General features: G+C 41.5%; 2 protein-coding genes across 17 annotated transcripts in view; one reads left to right on the top strand and one right to left on the bottom strand.

Moving 5' to 3' along the window:
* Positions 1-175, bottom strand: part of GAPVD1 (GTPase activating protein and VPS9 domains 1) — a 73983-nt gene extending 73808 nt beyond the window's left edge. For 8 of the 15 annotated variants that reach the window (XM_082467731.1, XM_082467726.1, XM_082467732.1 and 5 more), the window contains exon 1: positions 6-173. The gene's annotated coding sequence lies outside the window, so the exon portion shown is untranslated. Of the gene's footprint in view, positions 1-5 lie in introns of all 15 variants that reach the window. The other 7 variants (XM_082467720.1, XM_082467722.1, XM_082467721.1 and 4 more) reach the window with 2 other exon arrangements.
* Positions 176-10560: 10385 nt separating this feature from the next.
* Positions 10561-15312, top strand: HSPA5 (heat shock protein family A (Hsp70) member 5). 2 transcript variants are annotated; one of them, XM_082467767.1, is made up of 9 exons: positions 10561-10672; positions 10755-10977; positions 11071-11302; positions 11749-11886; positions 12198-12310; positions 12408-12798; positions 12930-13167; positions 13471-13638; positions 14403-15312. In XM_082467767.1, exons 2-9 carry the CDS (start codon positions 10853-10855, stop codon positions 14963-14965), a joined length of 1968 nt encoding a protein of 655 aa, XP_082323893.1. In that variant the 5' UTR covers positions 10561-10672; positions 10755-10852; the 3' UTR covers positions 14966-15312. The 2 variants fall into 2 exon arrangements, with proteins under 2 accessions (XP_082323893.1, XP_082323892.1); XM_082467766.1 differs by having other exon boundaries at positions 10608-10977.
* Positions 15313-16083: the final 771 nt, after the last annotated feature.

A 16083-nucleotide genomic window follows, 5' to 3' on the forward strand; every position in this document is an offset into this window, starting at 1 on the left:
CTCACCAAGAAGATCGTGCGGAGGAGGGCACCGAGGTCTGCGCAGGACCGCCACTCGGCCTCGGAGCCGTTGCTCTCGCGGCGAACTGCCACCGCCACCGCCGCCGCCGCCGCCGCCACCACTCGCTAGTTGGCTTCCCTGCGTCCTGCGGCGGCGCTGCCGCCACGCCATGGCGCGTGCGCGGCGCCGCGCGGGCCCCTGGGACTAGTAGTTCAGGCCGGCAGCCAGCGGTGCTTCTTCCGCTTTTACCACCCAAGTCCGCTGCAGGCTGGAGCCGTCTTGAGCTGCTGGGGTACCGCGAAACGGCTTCCGGAAAATTGTTCACCAAACACTCGCCCTTGCTTCCGCGTACGGTACTGCTGGATGTGAATAATCCGGCTGAGCAAGTATGTGTGAAGTAAAACAATTTAGAGCATTTATGTTTTAGATAACAAGTGTCACTTGGCCAGAACACATCATTTGAAACACACACCCCCCCACCCCCCTCTTCTTCCTTTCGGTCAAAAGGGTCATTAATTGCCTTTGTGTTACCTGTATTTTCAGTCTTAAACCTGATTTCCCACTCCTTTTATCAAATTTTACTTGACCATACAGTTTTTTAGGTCGATTGACAATTTATCTAATACAAAATTTTTTATAAAAACAATTCAGATATATTGAAATATAAAGTTAACTGAGCTGAACAGTCCTAGAAACCTTAGAATTGGAAGACAGCTTAAAGATCATTAGTCCACCTCCGGCCCAGGCATGAATTCCCTCTTGTACACTCCAGCCAGATAGTCATCCAACTTCTATTTCAAACAGTTCAAATTTCAGGGTGCTCACTTCCTTAAGTAAGGAGGCCTGGTCAACTGTTGGGCAGCGTTAAATGTTAGAAAGTTCTTCTGCTGAACCAAAATCTACTTCCCTTTTACTTCCATTGCTAGTTGTTATGCTGCCTGGAGCGATATAGAATGTTTTCCACTTGATAGTCTTTCAAAAAATTGAACACGATGATTATATCCTCCAACACTAGGAGTCTCCAGACCAAAAAAAAAAAAAAAAAAAAGGCATCAGTTTTGCAACAATTTCAGATCTGATTCAGCTCCCAGACTGCTTTCCATTCAGTCATCCTCCTTGATGTATTATCTTTAAAAATTGTCCAAATTTGCCTCAGATTTATAGCCTTGTTTTATTACCACAAGAGCATTCTATGGTAAACTGGTCAGGTATTATTGCTATCATATTGCCATTCAACTGAATCAAGAATTCCATCAGATCAAAGATTATTCCTCAGCTCTGTTATAAAACATTGTCCAAAGCAACAAGGGAATGAAAAAAGCAACAGGATATGGTTTACAATTTAGGGTAAAAGGATAATTCACACAGATTAAGGATCATAATAATAAGCTAAGGTACAAAGTGCTCCAGATTCCTGGCGAAAGTCTTCATCAAATTGAGGGGCCATGCCTTTAAGAAGGAAGTAACACTTGGGAGTTACTGAATGGTTGGATTTGAAGAAAGAAATGGCACGTGAGGATTGCTAAGGAAGAACCCAGCCTGAGCAAAATTAATGCATTCACAATTTGCTCTCACTTAACACTGAGTACAGTACTATAAGTGGGCTGGAGCACACAGGCCAGGTTAAGGGGAAAGGAAAGGGCCCCAAAAGTTGCAAAAAGCTCTTGAGGGTTGTGAAGAAACCACACTGTGTGTAGTAAGTAAAAAGGGCACTGGGATGGTCAATTAGTTGTTCTGAGCCCTTCTCTGTCAACCCACAAATGAAGAGCTTGAACTAGGTAAGTTGTTCTCAATCTTTTTTTCCAGCCAGCACATCCAAGGAACACAACCTGCACATTAGAACAATGGATCACAACAACAGTTAATTCTTGTGGAATATGAAGTATTTTTCTCAATGCCTTTTACACAGGGGAAAGTGAACTCAAGAGGTGAAAATACACTCAATAAATAGTACTCCTTGAGGGCAGAGAACCCCATCTTATTCACCACTGTCTCTCTGGAACCTGCCATACTACCTAGGATGTAATACATATCTTCTTTAAAAAAAAAAAAATGAATGGGATGAATAAACAGTAAACCATGGCCAAAGCCTTTTTCTTTCCACTACATCACTCAGCCTTCCTTGACATACAGGGATATGAAATTGCTTGTCCATAGTCACAGAATTCATACCAGATCTTGATCAGAGCTCAGTTCTTCACACGCTCAACCTCATACTCTGCAGACCACTCTGCCACAGAAGCAGAGAGGAGTGACACACTCAGAATTTTTTTTAATATTCTTTCCTTCATTTGTGCACAGCCAGTCTTGGAGGTAAGACAAGAAAGCAGGTGCTATGCCAAGTGATTTGGGGGTCTTTGGCAAGTATTTCTGGACAAAAATATTTTTTCCTCACATCCGTGAAAGCCCCCTGAAATGTTATCTTTAGTGTTAGAAACATTGAATCCTGGATGTTAGAGCTGAGTATCAGAGATCATCTAGTCCAATACCTGCATTCGTTTGAATTTGGAGGCTGTTCCTCAAGAGATCCTAATTAAAAAACACATGCCCCTGGGAAAAGTAACATTTAAGTTATTATGCATCTATACTTAGGAAAGAAATACGACAGTTAATTGAGAGCAAACCATACCAGAAAGAAAAGCAGGGCCATATCCAGGAAGAAATAAAAATTAGGAAGAGAGAGAGCAAGATGAAAGGGAGAAAAACAAGGACTTCATCTATGTGCAATTTTTTAAATCTATTTGGCACACAGTTTGGGAAATGAATTAATTTGAAGCAGTACATACTTGGGTGTAGATAGCTACAGCTTGTGCAAAGATTAATCTTAGTGTCTCATCTGAGTCAATTAAATTATAAACTAGGTGATACGTAAATATAGCAATAACATGGATAGAAACCAGTACAGCAGAGAATGAACTCTGAGACTGTATTTTCTTTTTTTATTTATTTTTAAAAATTTAAAAAATATTTATTTGTTTGTTTTGGCTGTGCCGGGTGTTAGCTGCGGCACACAGGGTGTCTGGCTCTTTAGTTGCGGCACGCATGTGGGATCTAGTTCCCCAACCAGGGATGGAACCTGGGCCCCCTGCACTGGGAGCTCGGAGTCTTACCTACTGGACCACCAGGGAAGTCCCTGAGACTGTATTTTCAACTGTAAAACAGAAACGTCACCAACCCTATCTATCCCGTCTGGTTGTTATGAGGATAAAGCCAAAGGATATAGGTCAAAGCTTTTTACCATAAAGCAAAACACAAATGTTATGCTTTGACATAGTTCAAACTCAAACAGCAGGCAAACATTCAATGCTAAAGGCTAACTTAGTCGTTTTTTGTTTCTTACATTTCTTTTATAAAATTTATTTTCAATCTGACAAGTAATATATTAATTCTTTTTCTTAAAAATGTATACAATACACAACATGGATGGACCCAGAGATATCATACTAAGTGAAGTAAGTCATACAGAGAAAGACAAATATCATGATATCATTTAATGTGGAATCTAAAAAATGATACAAATGAACTTATTTACAAAACGGAAACAGACTCACAGACTTAGAAAACAAACTTACAGTTACCAAAGGGGAAAGGTCGGGGGGAGGGATAAACTAGGAGTTTGGGATTAACATATACACACTACTATATATAAAATAGATAATCAACAAGGACCTACTGTATAGCACAGGGAACTCTACTCAATACTGTGTAAAAACCTATATGGGAAAATAATCTGAAAAAAAATAGATGTATGTATACATATAACTAAATCACTTTGCTGTACATCTGAGTCTAACACAATATTGTAAATCAACTATACTCCAATATAAAAATTTTAAGAATAAATAAATAAATAATAAAAATTTTTAAAATGTATACAATACAAATAAGTCAAAAGTTCCTCTTGATTCCCACCCAATTCCATCCAGGAGCCACTCTTGTCAATTTGATAGGTATCTGCCCAGATTTGGTGGCGGGTTGTTTAACCCAAATAGAATCACACTGTACATACTGCTCCACGTTCTATAACGCTTTTTTCATGTAATAGTAAATCCTGGCATCTTTCCATATAGATACATAAAAATCTACCTCATTGTTTTGAACCTTGCACAATATTTCCATAGTACAATCTACCCTAGTTAATTTAGCATCCCCTGTTGATGGACATTTAGGTTGACTCATCACATTTTGAATAACAAAAAATACATGTGAATTAACTATATGTTATTTCTTAATGGGAAAATTTTTCTAAACCTCTGGAAAATCCAGAGAGACAGACATGGAAGCTGTCCTATACACAGGTGGCACAAAATATCCTTCATAAAGTCCTTTTTGCACTTAAACAGTCCAATTGAAAGTAAAGGACAAGATTCCAGTCACAGCCCTACTCCATGCTCTGGGCCCTTGGTTGTCCTGCACTGGCCCCCACTGGCAGGTTCAGAAATAGTGATACTCAGAGGTCGATTTACTATGAAGCTGATGGAGCTTATGATTTAAGGCAGTGTATTCACATAGTCGTATGGTTTTGTAACATCTGCCAAGGAATTTTACGTTATTGGCTAAATCGAGGACAACAGATAAAAGCCTAAAACTTGAGAATACTGGAAATGAGGATCATTTCCTGTAGAACAGGATCATAAATCATGCAACTCACACTTCAGCCCAATGAAATCTACTATAAAACTTATTTTTCTACCAGTGCAAGGGATGTCCAGACTGATAGGAGCTGTAATGTTAATGGAGCATAAAGCTTTCGTGCATTACCTGTATTTGAATTTAGCCCGTGACTAATTATAATGTATGAAATATCTTTAACGTAATCATATTTTACATCTTTCACTGACAACTTTTTTCATTGTCTTGTATTACTTGGTTTTAAGTTCTCAAAGTTTTTCAAGCTTGTTAAGCTCCTGATAGATAAACAGAGATTTTTTTAATAACAAAAGGTATAGACAAAAAAAGTAACATGCTTACAATTTATATACTCTTTGAAAATCAGATATCAACAATGTTAATGGCTACATAATATTTCATCATACTGATAAATCATAAATTGTCATTTCAAAATGGAAATTGTTTACTCCTGATAACAAATTTTTAAATGCCAAATTCATGCAAATTAAAGAAATTCTAGAATACAGAAATAAGTTAAATAGAAACTTAATACTTTGTAAAGCTTATTTTAAAAATAAATGGTATAGTATTCTCATACTATCGAGTAACCTGCTTTTTTTACTTAATAAATTTTGTTTTGCTAACTTTATAAGCTAATTCTAAAATTTATATGGAAATACAAAGCGCCAAGATTAGCCAACAACACTCCTGAAGAAGAGTAATGTGGAAGGAAGGACTTGTCCTACCAGATATCAAAATTTATTACAGTTGACCCTTGACCAATGTGTGGGGTTAGGGGCAATAACCAACCCTCTGCATAGCAGAAAATCTGAATGTAACTTACAGTTGTTCGTCTGTATCCACAGTTCTGCGTCCACAGATTCAACCAACCTCAGATTGTGTAGTACTGTAGTATTTCCTATTGAAAACACGTGGGGACCCATGCAGTTCAAACCTGTGTTGTTCAAGGGCCAGCTCTATATAGCTATAGAAATTAAGACAGAGGCTAACAAAATACTACTATGAAGAATGGTGCTGGGACAATTGCGTATCCATGTGGGAAAAAATTAATTTTACTCACACTATATACAACTCACATATATTAAACAATAAATTCCAATTGAATTATATAGATATAAAAGAGACAGGTTTAAAAAAATAAGTTTTTAGAAGATAATTAAGAACAACATCTTCTTGGAGTTCCCTGATGGTGCAGTGGTTAAGAATCCGCCTGCCAATTCAGGGGACATGGGTTCGAGCCCTGGTCCGGGAAGATCCCACATGCCGCGGAGCAACTAAGCCCGTGTGCCACAACTACTGAGCCTGTGCCCTAGAGCCCGCGAGCCACAGCTACTGAAGCCCATGGGCCTAGAGCCCGTTCTCTGCAACAAGAGAAGCCACCGCAATGAGAAGCCCGCGCACCGCAATGAAGAGTAGCTCCCGCTCACCTCAACTAGAGAAAGCCCGTGCACAGCAATGAAGACTCAACGCAGCCAAAAATATATTAATTAATTATAAAAAAAAAAAGAAGCAGGGAGGCTATAAAAAAAATTTAAAAAACAAAACAGGGATACACACATACACATTGCATATGAAGAAAACATCTCTAGAAGGCAACATAAGAAAGTAGTGACAGTGGTAACCTTCATTAGTGTAGGGTAACAGGGCTGGGGACTGGGTGGGCAGGCCAACTTACTTTCACTGTATATTGTATATTGCACCCATTGAATTTTACACCATGCATATATATTTCCTATTTTAAAAATTTAGAAATTTAAGACATATATCAAATATTATCACTCAGAAGCTATAGAGGTAGCTCTTTATCCTCAGTAGCTTATTTTACTTCAAAGGAAAACTTAAGACAGAAGAAAAATTAAAACTAACATTTTATGTATAAAATTAAAATGCTTTACAATTAATCAAGTACCTTAATCATAGTTTTGTGAGGAGGCAGAATTATATCCATTTTACATACTAGTAAACAGAGCCTCAGAGAGATTAAGTGACTTGCCCTAAGTCATAGCTAGTTAGTGCCAGAACTGGAACTCACAGTTTTTAATGCTTGCAAACCCCATGATCTTTCCCATCACACTGACACAACATGCCCTCCTAAACACCTTTCTCCAAAAAAACACGTGAAGAACAGAAAATGCATTGTTACTCTTTTTAAAATTTATTTATTTTATTTATTTATTTTTGGCCGCATTGGGTCTTCGTTGCTGCGCGCAGGCTTTCTCTAGTTGCAGCGAGCGGGGGCTACTCTTCGTTGCGGTGCGCGGGCTTCTCGTTGTGGTGGCTTCTCTTGTTGTGGAGCACGGGCTCTAGGCGCATGGGCTTCAGCAGTTGCGGCACGCGGGCTCAGTAGTTGTGGCTCGCGGGCTCTAGAGCTCAGGCTCAGTAGTTGTGGCGCATGGGCTTAGTTGCTCCGCGGCATGTGGGATCTTTCCGGACTAGGGCTCGAACCCATGTCCCCTGCATTAGCAGGCGGATTCTTAACCATTGCGCCACCACGGAAGCCCTGTTTGTTACTTTTGTGTGTGGGGAAGGGCGGGGAAGTTTCTCTATTAATGATTAAATTCATTTTCTAAAAGTGAAGACAAAAACTTATTGAATAGCACATTGCACTTTCAGAAGTACTAAAAAGTCTTACATGATTCATACCTCCTATTACTCCCAGCTCAGGTATTAGGGAGACACTTTTCTTTCACTCCCTTATTTAATGAAGGCTAAGGAATTATTCCCAGCCTCTTAATAAAAAAGACATCTTTGTGGCCAATATAAGAGATTTTTTTTTTTTTTTTTTTAATTTTGGCTGCCCTGGGTCTTAGCTGCGGCATTCAGGATCTTCACCGTGGGATATTCGCCGCGGGATCTTTAGTTGAGACATGCATGTGGGATCTAGTTCTCTGACCAGGAATGGAACCCAGGCCCCTCACATTGGGAGCGCAAAGTCTCACCCACTGGACCACCAGGGAAGTCCCCAAGAGAGTAATTAGATGTAGCACTTTTCAAAGCATTTCCAAAAATCTTTGTCAAATTCAGTGTAATCACCAAACTTATTATTTCCCATTGAAAGTAATCTTGAAAATTCACTCTCAAGAGGTGGTTTTCTTGAAGAGCTTCTAAAATTTATTTTCATAGTATATTTACATGATAAATAATAGCATTACCACTATTCTACAACTTTCCCATACAGTATCTCATTTGATCCTTGAAACAAGCCACTAAGACAGGCAGGGACAGAAATCCTCGACATTCAATAGATGAAGAAACTGAGGTTCTGGGAGGTTGTTTTTGCCTATGGTCATGGGCCCTATCTCTTAGTTGAATATTCTCTCCAACAAAGCATGTGAAAAGTTCTTAATTATCAGAACTTCAACCTGTCAATCAACATTCAACTTGTCAATTACATAGGACTTTTCCTTTTCCTTCTTGCTCTATGCCTTTAATTCCCTTTCAGAAAGGAAGATTTGGGGACTAAATAACATTCAATCCTAATCAGTCCTAACTCTGCTTAGCTTTCTGAGATCAGATGGGAAATAGAAATCTATTTTCTTACCCCTAAGAGCACAAGTGAAATGAGCTGGTTTAAATTACTGGATAAACTCTACATTTGTCTATCGCCCAATATCAAAATACTTGTAAACTATGTAACTACTCTATGTCCTAAAAACGATATGTAAGTCTTCTAAACCTGAAGCTCAGGATGACAACCTAGACTACAGAAATTAAAAATTAAACTGCCAAAGCTCAAATCCTGGCTCCATATCTTCTCAGCTGTGTGATCTCCCGGGCAAGTTTCTTTGCCTCTTGGAGCTTCGGATTCCTTAGCCCTAAAATTAGAGGTTTAAAAAAATGTTTTCATAAGGATTAAAAGAGATAATGCACTTAAAACATTTAGCATAGTGTCTAGCACTTATTTAAATATTGATAACTTGGCACTGACACTATTATTGGCATTTACGATTCAGCAAACTAGATTTATCTATGCACTTTCCTATTCAATCCATAAATGACTGCACTTTGCAATATATTATAATATATAACATACCTAATATACTTTACGCTTAAAAGATACTACAACCACCAATATACTCAATTCCCTTTAGCAGTTAGCCAGATATTACTTTTCTAAATCTCAGAAAAAGTAGAGTTGCAAAGGTTACTCCATCAATCAAGAGTGAGGCTGAAACTAAGAGCTCTGTTTTTAATGGATATGGACTATGATATATACAGAAAATTTGCTTGAAATTATACGTAGCTGTAATGTGGTGGAATGGTGATTTCTATCTTGATAATGGACTAATGTAACCTAAAGAAGGGTCAGTGTTACAGCAGTATACAAATCCTGTTGAAAGAGACGGATGATGCAACTTCTGTAGTAAGAATGGAGTCAACTCTGAGTCACCAGTATAACCTTGAGGAGCACTAAAGGAGATAGGAAAATTCTTGAGTACTGACTCCTAGGCTCAGCATCTTAGTCAACTGTGTGTAAGATGTTTCAGTGCTATTCGAACACAGTATTGCTCATACTAGTGAATCTCAAGAAAACATTAAGTGCAAAAAATACTAGAGTCATTAGCTCCTGACTATGATTAAGTCCCATGAATTTTCTGTAATCATCTCAAAAATATTTTGTGTCAGGCCTCTGGCCCTTCTCTAGTAGGTCCTCCAAAAAGATTTGTTGAATAAATGAACTTCATTTTTAAAAATTGTTAAGAGCATTGGCTACGGAGTCAAGCTGACTTGGATATCCTAACTCCATCACTTATCAGCTCTATGACTTTAAGCTAGTTAATTAATCTCTTTTGGTTTCAATTTTCTCATCTGTAAAATGGGAAATGCCAAGTATTGAACTGTAAGGACCAAAAGGCACAGGAGACAGACTAATGCTTGGCATATAGTAAGCCTGAAGTAAATAGCAGCCTTTATACTTTTTGCTACAAGAGTAAGGCATTATCAAGACGTCTTTGTCCATCAAATGCGTTTAAGCACAGATCAGACCTTTTCCAGAAGGAGTGAAGGTAAAAACATATCCAAAAAGGATGAGGAAGGCCTTGTAAATGATAATCTGATCCACAGTGGGAAATGATGGGCAGGGAGAGGAAAGACAGGGGGTGACAAGCTAGAAAAATGATACATCCCAGGGTGGGAGTGATGGCATTAGTAAGCTCTTCAGGGGAGAGCTGCCACATGGGGAGGGGACTCCGGAGTCAGTTACTTAGGAGTCAATTACTTTGGCCAGGCCTGCCCTGGGACTTACCGTGGGGCAAGGCAATGTGGAGAGGCCTGGTATAGACAAAGATAGCGGGGCAGGGGGTGCCGGGGAGACATAACTGGCTAGTAGGAGCCATGACTCGCGGCCGGGCAGTGCCCAGACCAGGCCCCAGTCGGGGGCTGCGGCCCGGTGAGCAACAGAAGGCCCTGGGGCTTGGACACTCTAGTACCCGTAGTGGCTGTGAAGGGCAGAGAAATTTGTTCTGAGGTGATCACACCATCTACGCTGATACCTGCCTGCCTGGGACGGGATGGAGGCGAGGAGGAGGAAGAGCCGCTTCCCTCGGGAGGAAGGGCAGGCGGGCGGGTAGGGGAGAAGCAAGGGACGCAGATCCCACTGCCTCGGGGGAATCAGGCACGCCGGACTGGCTCCCGCCTCCCTTAGGGCCCAGCGTGGAGGCGGGACCTCAGCGGTTACCGACGGAAACCGCCTCGGAGTGGGAAGTCGCGTCACGGACAGGCAGCTGCTAAACCAATGGAGCCGGAGCATGGGGCGGATGTTGCCTCCCATTGGTGGCTGTTGGGCGCGCCCAGCAGCCAATGAGTCAGCCCAGGGGGCGTCGCAGTGACGTTAGCTGCGGAGGAGGCCGCTTCGAATCCGCAGCGGCCAGCTTGGTGGCCTGGACCAATCAGCGGCCTCCAACGAGCAGGGCCTTCGCCAATCGGCAGCCTCCACGACGGGGCTGGAGGGAGGTTATATAAGCGGAGTAGGCAACAGCGCGATTGACGCTGACTGAGCTCTCACAGGCGCATCGATTTGGGGTTTTGGTGCGTGTGAGAGGTAGGTACCGCGGCCTGCAGTTCCGGACCTGCCCTTCGCCTTGTACGCTGCTCCTCCTGACCCCGGGCTGTGTCGTCCTCAGCTCGGGCACCTCGGTGCGCTCTCGTGTTGCGGCCTGTGGCTGGTTTGCCTGCGAAACCCTGCCTGCCTGCTGAGTGAGTGGACGACGGTGCTGGCAAGATGAAGCTCTCCCTGGTGGCTGCGGTGCTGCTGCTGCTGCTCGGCGCGGCGCGGCCAGAGGAGGAGGACAAGAAGGAGGACGTGGGCACGGTGGTCGGTATCGACCTGGGCACCACGTACTCCTGGTAAGTGGGGTTTGTGGAAAAGGGGAGAATGGGGAGTGGCCTCCTGGGCTGCCGTGAGTATCGCTGATTTCTTCTGTTCGGTTTTTCCGTCAGCGTCGGGGTGTTCAAGAACGGCCGCGTGGAGATCATCGCCAACGATCAGGGCAACCGCATCACGCCGTCTTATGTGGCCTTCACTCCTGAAGGGGAGCGTCTGATCGGCGATGCAGCCAAGAACCAGCTCACCTCCAATCCTGAGAACACGGTCTTCGACGCCAAGCGGCTCATCGGCCGTACATGGAACGACCCGTCTGTGCAGCAGGACATCAAGTTCTTGCCTTTCAAGGTTCGACCTGGTTTTTCTCTTCTAAATAGAAAGTGAGACAAAAAAGAAAAGAAAAAAGAAAGTTGGGGGGTGGTGGGAGTATTTAGGATTAAGAAGTTACTGAAAAACAGTGCAGAGACAAGCAAAAAAGATACAGACGTGGTGTATCTATAATTTTTATTTAATAGTTTCAGTGTGTTACAGAACTTAAGAAAGTTCGTTGGCAAAGAAATTTCATGTGTAACTACTCTGTTCACAGTAGTTTAGCATTAAGAGACTGGTTAAAACTGAAGAGGCTTGTAATTGTCAGGCACCTATACTCCTTAAAGTATTTCCGTTGAATATTCAGCTCCAAAGGACCAAAGTAAACCAAACTGTGGGTGAAGAAGTGGGTCTCAGACATTCCTCTTTTTAAAGTTTAAAGTGTCATTGCTTCTACGTCTGAAAATAATTATTCTTTAAAATAGGTAGTTGAAAAGAAAACTAAACCGTATATTCAAGTTGATGTTGGAGGTGGGCAAACAAAGACATTTGCTCCTGAAGAAATTTCTGCCATGGTTCTCACTAAAATGAAGGAAACTGCTGAGGCTTATTTGGGAAAGAAGGTAAGTATTTCTAGAACAACGTCAAGCAGTCTTATTATTACTATTCTTGATTGATTGTGTTGTGTTGATGCTTTTCATCGTTTTAAAAATCTGAATGACATCCATGCATCAGTTTTAATTACTTGCGTGCTTTACTGTAGGCCAAACAAAATACTAGCACCTTTCATGTGTTATCACTTAATGCTTGCAAATCCATGGGTATAAAATTATATATTATACCCATTTTAATAAAGCGATGGCTTGGCTGTAACTTAAATAAAGGTTAAGCCGTGTGATAAAATATGTTTAATTATCTTTTGTTATCATTTTAGGTTACTCATGCAGTTGTTACTGTACCAGCCTATTTCAATGATGCCCAACGCCAGGCAACCAAAGATGCTGGAACTATCGCTGGGTTGAATGTTATGAGAATCATCAATGAGCCGTAAGTGTTAAATTAAAAAATATGGCATATTTGCCAAATGGGGAAAGGTAAACTTAACTAAGTTATTTATTTTTTTTCTTTCTCATTCTCCTAACAGTACAGCAGCTGCTATTGCTTATGGCCTGGATAAGAGGGAAGGGGAGAAGAACATCCTGGTGTTTGACTTGGGTGGTGGAACCTTTGACGTGTCTCTTCTCACCATTGATAATGGTGTCTTTGAAGTCGTGGCCACTAATGGAGATACTCATTTGGGTGGAGAAGACTTTGACCAGCGTGTCATGGAACACTTCATCAAGCTCTACAAAAAGAAAACTGGCAAAGATGTTCGGAAAGACAACAGAGCTGTGCAGAAACTCCGGCGTGAGGTAGAAAAGGCCAAACGGGCCCTGTCTTCTCAACATCAAGCAAGAATTGAAATTGAGTCCTTCTATGAAGGAGAAGACTTCTCTGAGACCCTGACTCGGGCCAAATTTGAAGAGCTAAACATGGTATGTTCATTGTTTTTTGCTTTGCTAATGAGATCTAGTTAGACTGTCTGAGTTTGGGACAATGCATTTAGGTATTTGGATTATACCTGGGTATGACAGGCATCATCACAGTAATTTGTCACTTATTCTAGGACCTGTTCCGTTCTACCATGAAGCCTGTCCAGAAAGTGCTGGAGGATTCTGATTTAAAGAAGTCTGATATTGATGAAATTGTTCTTGTTGGTGGCTCTACTCGAATCCCAAAGATTCAACAACTGGTTAAAGAGTTTTTCAATGGCAAGGAGCCATCCCGTGGCATAAACCCAGATGAGGCTGTAGCGTATGGTGCTGCTGTCCAGGCTGGTGTACTCTCTGGTGATCAAGATACAGGTAAGTCAGTGTCACAGCATCTTCCATAGTGCTTCAGAGTATAATTAGCTGTTGCTTTAGAAAGCAATAGATTATGAGCAGCAAGCTCACACAGCTAGTAAAGGGTACAGTGAGATCAAGACCTGGCACAGTCTCAAGATCCTTAGCAACTATATTTAATTCATTGCTTCTTAAATGATTTTGTATAGAACCTAATCAAGTGGCAAGATGGAGAAGATGAAGTTGTGTTGTTTGTGGGGTCTGCTTGGAATTGCTCCTGTGACTCCTGAATTAGAACTTAGCTCTATTAACTTAACTTTGCAGGTGATCTGGTATTGCTTGATGTATGTCCCCTTACACTTGGTATTGAAACCGTGGGAGGTGTCATGACCAAACTGATTCCAAGGAACACTGTGGTGCCCACCAAGAAGTCTCAGATCTTTTCTACAGCCTCTGATAATCAGCCAACTGTTACCATCAAGGTCTATGAAGGTAATTGCTTACATTTGTTAATACCATGGTATGTTTATGAAGAGCTTGACTTCTTTTAACATACTCCATTGAAATGTCTAGGGAAAGAAATATCTGCTATTTTCAGGTGGGAGGGCCCTAATTTAACTAGTGTTGAGTTTGGTAGAGCCAGTACTAAAATGTATTTCTTATCTAGCTATCTAGCACTCTTTCCCATTAAAAATACCTTCTGGGGGAATTCCCTGGCTGTCCAGTGGTTAGGACTCCACGCTTCCACTGCAGGGGGCACAGGTTTGATCCCTGGTCGGGGAACTAAGATCCCACATGCTGCGCGGTATGGCCAAAATCAGTAAATTCAAAAATACAAGAAGAAGGACTTCCCTGGTTGTCCAGTGGCTAAGACTCTGCACTCCCAATGCAGGGGTCCCGGTTTCAATCCCTGGTCGGGGAACTAGATCCCACGTGCTGAAACTAAGAGTTCGCATGCCACAGCTAAAAGATCCCTCGTGCCGCAGCTAAGACCTGGCGCAGCCAAATAAATAAATTAAAAAAATAAATATTAAAATACAAGAACAAGTAAAGGGTTCATACTGCTATAAAATAGATGAAATTCAATTAAGAGTTACTAGTAACTTAACTCACTGTTCCTTTCCCAACACTGACCCACTTCTAGGTTGATAGAGTGCCCTTGACACTACAGGCTCTAACAGACTGAAACATAGGGATCCAGATGTACTAATGTTTGTCGGTAACAGCTAACAAATTTTTTTTTGTGTGACTTCTAGGTGAACGACCCCTGACGAAAGACAATCACCTTCTGGGAACTTTTGATCTGACTGGAATTCCTCCTGCTCCCCGTGGGGTTCCACAGATTGAAGTCACCTTTGAGATAGATGTGAATGGCATTCTTCGAGTGACAGCTGAAGACAAAGGTACAGGCAACAAAAATAAAATCACAATTACCAATGACCAAAATCGCCTGACACCTGAAGAAATTGAAAGGATGGTCAATGATGCTGAGAAGTTTGCCGAGGAAGACAAAAAGCTCAAGGAGCGCATTGACACCAGAAATGAGTTGGAAAGCTATGCCTACTCACTAAAGAATCAGATTGGAGATAAAGAAAAGCTGGGAGGTAAACTTTCCTCTGAAGATAAGGAGACCATGGAAAAAGCCGTAGAAGAAAAGATTGAGTGGCTGGAAAGTCATCAAGATGCTGACATTGAAGATTTCAAAGCTAAAAAGAAGGAGCTAGAAGAAATTGTTCAGCCAATTATCAGCAAACTCTATGGAAGTGCAGGCCCTCCCCCAACTGGTGATGAGGAACCAGCAGACAAAGATGAGTTGTAGACACTGCTCTGCTAGTGCTGTAATATTGTAAATAACTGGACTCAGGAACTTTCGTTAGGAGAAAATTGAGAGAACTTAAGTCTCGAATGTAATTGGAATCTTCACCTTGGAGTGGAGTTGAAAATGCTATATAGCCCAAGTGGCTGTTTACTGCTTTTCATTAGCAGTTGCTCACATGTCTCGGGGTGGGGGGCGAGGAAGAATTGGCTATCATCAAAAGTGGGTAAAAAAGCTGGGTTAGGATTTGTGTTCACCTTGAAAATGTTCTATTTAACAATTGGGTCATGTGCATCTGGTGTAGGAACTTTTTTCTACCATAAGTGACACCAATAAATGTTTGTTATTTACACTGGTCTAAGTTTTGTGATAAGCTTCTAATTAGGTTAGTCATTTATTTTAAGGTTAGAGTCTCGGGTTGAGGGGAGTGTTTGGCGTTTTGAGGTAAGGAAAACACTTTTTTTTATTCAGTCATTTCTGGAAATCTGCCTAACCTAATCTAAGAAAAGGGGTGGGAGGTTCACCCATATCCTTAACTAGGCAAGGGCCGTCTTACAGTGCCCAAGAGTGGACTTTTCCTGAGCATGATTGTAATTTCCTGTTTCCCCTTACCTTTCAAAAACTTCTGGTGGCTTTTTATTGCTGATGATGCTTTATACCTGCTTGGATTCCTTTGAGATTTGATAGAGTGATGGATCACTGATGATAACGTTACACACCTGGATTCAGTTCATAATTTTAGAATGTGAAGGTGTATTTTTGAACCTCAGCTATGTCAGTCTCCATCTCAGTGGTACAGGAGTGGGATCTAGAATGGTGACCTACATTTAGCCCTACTAAAGTTTAATAAGTATGCTCAATAAAGGGCAGGCTATCATGCTAACATGAAATCCAGTTCAGCCCAAGGATAGGTATTCTATAGATGGGCAACCAGCTGAAAGGTTAACTTGTGGAACTCGGACCTGACAGTGTGATAGTTTTACTCTGAGGCCCGGACCTCTGCTGCGTTGCCCAAAAGCATTTGGACAGAGGGTCTTCAGGCCAACGTCCATACAAACGTTAAAAATGACCTGCAGTGCTGTGTGCAGTGGGATAGGGCGTAGTGGGGACAGATAAGGGCC

Source organism: Balaenoptera physalus, assembly GCF_965194825.1.
Source record: "Balaenoptera physalus genome assembly, chromosome: 7".
NCBI lineage: Eukaryota > Metazoa > Chordata > Mammalia > Artiodactyla > Balaenopteridae > Balaenoptera > Balaenoptera physalus.

What these genes read in the sequence shown, in the direction of transcription:
- HSPA5 (XM_082467767.1), top strand. Translation starts at nt 10,853, where the DNA reads ATGAAGCTCTCCCTGGTGGCTGCGGTGCTGCTGCTGCTGCTCGGCGCG. An exon ending in TCAAGTTCTTGCCTTTCAAG is followed by an intron (nt 11,303 to 11,748) that starts GTTCGACCTGGT and finishes TCTTTAAAATAG; the next exon opens with GTAGTTGAAAAGAAAACTAA. An exon ending in CTCTGGTGATCAAGATACAG is followed by an intron (nt 13,168 to 13,470) that starts GTAAGTCAGTGT and finishes TTAACTTTGCAG; the next exon opens with GTGATCTGGTATTGCTTGAT.